At 53.8% G+C, this 4,025-nt stretch overlaps 1 protein-coding gene across 1 annotated transcript in view; it reads left to right on the forward strand.

Moving 5' to 3' along the window:
- Positions 1 to 282: 282 nt before the first annotated feature.
- The window catches only part of LOC104516915 (glyoxylate reductase/hydroxypyruvate reductase-like), a gene marked incomplete at its 5' end in the record, with an annotated part of 6,213 nt that continues 2,470 nt past the window's right edge, over positions 283 to 4,025 (forward strand). Inside the window, 5 exon segments of the mRNA XM_010161416.1 lie at positions 283 to 399; positions 976 to 1,064; positions 1,741 to 1,845; positions 3,010 to 3,145; positions 3,335 to 3,465. Coding sequence (XP_010159718.1) covers positions 283 to 399; positions 976 to 1,064; positions 1,741 to 1,845; positions 3,010 to 3,145; positions 3,335 to 3,465 — 578 coding nt within the window.

Genomic DNA, 4,025 nt, shown 5'->3' on the forward strand with positions numbered 1-4,025 from the left:
GGTTTGGGACCTGCACTTCCCCTTGCTGGGGCCCAGCTGTGTTGCCTGCAACCTGACTGGGCTGGAAGAGCCCTCAGATGCTGGGTAAAGGTAGAGTAACCCCATCCCAGCCGCAGAGAAAAGCCTTTGGAGGAAGGGCTGAAGAGACCACAGGGGTGGCCTCTTGCACAGGGTACTGCAGATACCTAGAAGAGACGTACCATCAGCAGCTGACCCAGAAATCTTGAGGTAGCACCCCGAGGCTGGCAGCATTGACCCCAGAGACCTGTGCTTGCCTTGCAGAGGGATCCGTGTGGGGTACACTCCCGATGTCCTGACCGATGCCACTGCAGAACTCTCTGTAGCTTTGCTCCTGGCTGCATGCCGACGGCTGCCAGAGGCAGTGGAGCCAGTGAAGAAGTGAGTACTGGAGCAAGGGCTGGCTTTTGATCCCAGCAGTTTGAGAGCTGCAGGAGACAGCGTGCTACACCAGACCAAGGAAACAAGGCTGAAGCCAGAGTTTAACCCATCTTGCACTGAACATCTTGCAGGCCAAGGTGGAGTCTCCTGCAGTTCCGTAGCTGTTTGGAGGCATGCTGCTCAGGGGCTGTGAGGGGCAGAATCCCCCTCTGCATGCTAGGTAGAGGACCTGCAGGACAGGGCACCCAGGGTCCCTGCAGACCTCTCGAGGAGGGCATGCATGGAAGGTCTGGACAGAGCTCACTGATTGGCAGTCATTCCAGGACTGTGGTTAGCAGTACCTAAATTAAATCAGTACCAAGTCTGCTGCTGTGCACCCGAAGTCTAAACGGATTTCTGTAGATTTATTGAAGTAGGAAGTTCAGAGAGGCTGGCTGTACGATATATGCCGGAGCATCTGGCCGCCCACAGCATTGTACCCCCCGTCATGCTTGCCCAAATGCTGGACGGGGCTATGAGAGGGCTCTATCCCCTGCTACTGTCTGACATCCATTTCTATCTTGCTTTTTCTGCTAGTGGTGGCTGGACAACGTGGAAGCCCCTGTGGATGTGTGGCTATGGTCTGTCTGACAGTACGGTGGGCATCATAGGTCTGGGGAGAATTGGTAAGTGCAGATCAGGCATGGGGTTTGTGTCTCCAGCAAAGGCAGGGTGGTTTTGGAGGTTCAGCTGAGGTAGTGCTCACATCTTGAATTCTGTGAGTACAAGGAGAGCTGGGTAAAGCCTCTCTGAACAGCGATCTGGACTCATCAGGCCTATACCTTAAAGCATTCAAATGCATCCACTACATCTGAATGCTACAGCAAACAGGACATCATCCTCTCAATTCTCAGTTAAACAAATGCCCTGACAAAGTCCAAGATGACGTGCTTGTCATCCGTTCAGCTGTGGACTTTGTCAGCAGATGGCTCCTTCTTTCCTCATTTTTCAGTTTGGTTCCTGGTGTAGCTTCAGGCTTAACATCCCATGACCCCCTTTCCGCAGTTTCACTGTGGCTGGAAGCTCGTTCCTGCTCACATGAGGAGCAGTAGAAGACATCCAGCCCTCACACCATGCCTGGGCTGGTCGCAGCCTGGCAGGAGTGATCCCACCACAACGACCCTTTAGTGAGCAATGTGTTCTGGTGGCTGCTGTGCCGTCAGTCACACCGAGTGTGGGCTTGCTGGAGCATGGAATGCCTGGAGAGGCCTGAAGGACCCCTGCAGCCCAGCATCAGCCTGTGCAGTACACTTGGCACAGGTGCTGGCACAATGGCTAGACAGTCTTCTCTCTCACTCCTAGGACAGGCAGTCGCCCGCCGCCTAAAGCCGTTTGGGGTCAAGAAGTTTTTGTACGCTGGCAGTTGCCCAAAACCAGAGAGTGCTGCAGAGTTTGAAGCTGAGTTTGGTAAGAAAGGTGCCGAGAGCCAGGATGGCAGCTGGTTGTCTGTACAGGGGCAGCATGGAGCACTGTGGCCCCAGGGAGGTGTCACCCGTGTGGGCGGGCCAGCGCAAGGCACCAGGGCAGCTGGAGGGTCCGGGCCTCTCCTCAGTGTCACTGGCCTGAAACGCTGTGGGGGCACATAAGGAGGGGATGGAGAATCTGTGAATCTGAAACCATGCAGCGGGGGTGGATGGCAGGGAGGGAAACCTTTCTCCTTGGAGATTCCAGTCAGAAGGCTGGATGTGCCTGGGGTCTTACTGACCACCCACCACAGTCATGGACTGTGTGTTGCTGCTGCTTTTGCCTTTCTTCTTCCCCCTGGGTCTGTCTGTTTGTGATTTCCAGTTAGTTTCATTCTGGCAAGGAAGTGGGAGTGTAACAGACAGGGAGGGGAAAGTGGCAGGTGCCCTAAGGAGGAGGAGAAGGGTGCTGTGGACCCTGTGGGATGGGTACCAGGACGTCATGCAGGGAGGAGGGGGTAGGCTGCAGCAGACCACACATCTTCGCTGAGAGTTGGTTGGTGGAAACAAGCATCAGTTTTAGCCTCCTGGTTTAAGATGAATGTCACAGTCCACTCAAGCCTGGGAATGTTTTTTTCTGTGGACCTGTTAGTGTTGATTTTTCAGGTCATCATCAAGTGCTGATTTTTCAGTCCAAAGCAGCATGTTTCCAGTTGGTACATTTTTGCACCAAGGCATTGGCAGACTTTGTCCTGCTCCTTGTACTTTTCCTTTCCTCGCCTCCTGGAGTGAAAGTGGCACAAGTGGTTTTCTGTAGGTACCATGCAGAGGGATTTCATACTGGTATGAACTGCTGCTGCACGTTCTGCTGTCAAAACATGGAATGCATATCAGAGCCTCCTTTGGGCCATATGGCTGAAGCACCACTGGATTCCCCTATGGCTCGATTTTAATTTAAAAGTGAAATGAACTACTACAGTAGTGTCTGTAGGAACGTGAGTGGTTTCTGTTGGGTGTCTGTTGCTCCTAGTGTCTCCCCGTCTGTGGAGAAGAATCAGCCAGGTGTCTCCAGAGCAGCACTCCCTGGTGAATCTTAGGGATGAGAGGGTTGCTGAGATGTGTTGATGAGACCTCCGAGCAGAGCTGTGTCCTGTGTTTGTCCACTCAGTTCCACTCATGAGGCTGGCTGAAGAGTCAGACTTTGTTGTGGTGACATGTGCTTTGACTCCAGCCACGGAGGACATGTGCAACAAGGACTTCTTCGCCAGAATGAAGAAGACCTCTGTGTTTGTCAACACGAGCAGGTAATTGCAGCCCAGTCTCCTGTGGTTGTGGGTGGGGTCTGGTAGCCTGTGAGATGTGCTTCCTCTAGGTGGCACCTAGGTCTCCCTAGGGACCTGGGTGCCACCACCCAGGCTGTCCCACACAGCCCTGGCTGCATGCCTCTGGGAGCCCATGGGACCCAGCAGCACAAGTCTCTCTGTGTTTCCCAGGGGGGCAGTGGTGAACCAGGAGGACCTGTGCAATGCGCTGGCCAATGGCCAGATCGCAGCAGCAGGCCTGGATGTCACAACGCCGGAGCCACTGCCCACTGACCACGCCCTGCTCTCCCTCAAGAACTGTGGTAAGTGGCCGGCTGGGTGGCTGTGTCCCACTCTGCTCTGGCAGCCTGCACTTCAGGTGCCTGTATGCCCATGGCTAGGGACCTGCTAGCTGGTGTGACAAGGATTCCCCATCCCCGTTAGCCTGTCTGCACAAGCCACCACTGGAATGGGGATGGACAGGAAGGTCATGTGTATTTAAGCAGACTGTGGGTAGCCGTCGTACAATGCGGGGAGCTGCTAGAGGGGAAGGCCTCATCAATGTGATGTAAAACACATTGTATTTTATTCTCCAGATAGTAGTTGAGATCGGCTGTTTTTTTAACATGTTTGTAAACTGACCTCCATTCGATGGGATGAGGCATGGGGTGAAATTCATTGAGGGGTCTAATACCAACAGGTGCCTGAATGAGAAACCAAATCCCTGCTCATGCCCTGCCAAGCTCTGGTTTTCTGTAAGCTTCCGGGCATATATTCTGCTGGAAAAGCTTCCCATGTGGTTAAGAAGCTGGATCCTAGAGGAATCTTAGCCTCAGGAGTGCTGCAGCCACTGCAGGACTCACCAGCCAGCCCATCCACCATG

The sequence above is a fragment of the Eurypyga helias genome, unplaced genomic scaffold, assembly GCF_000690775.1.
Source record: "Eurypyga helias isolate BGI_N326 unplaced genomic scaffold, ASM69077v1 scaffold3941, whole genome shotgun sequence".
Classification (NCBI taxonomy): domain Eukaryota; kingdom Metazoa; phylum Chordata; class Aves; order Eurypygiformes; family Eurypygidae; genus Eurypyga; species Eurypyga helias.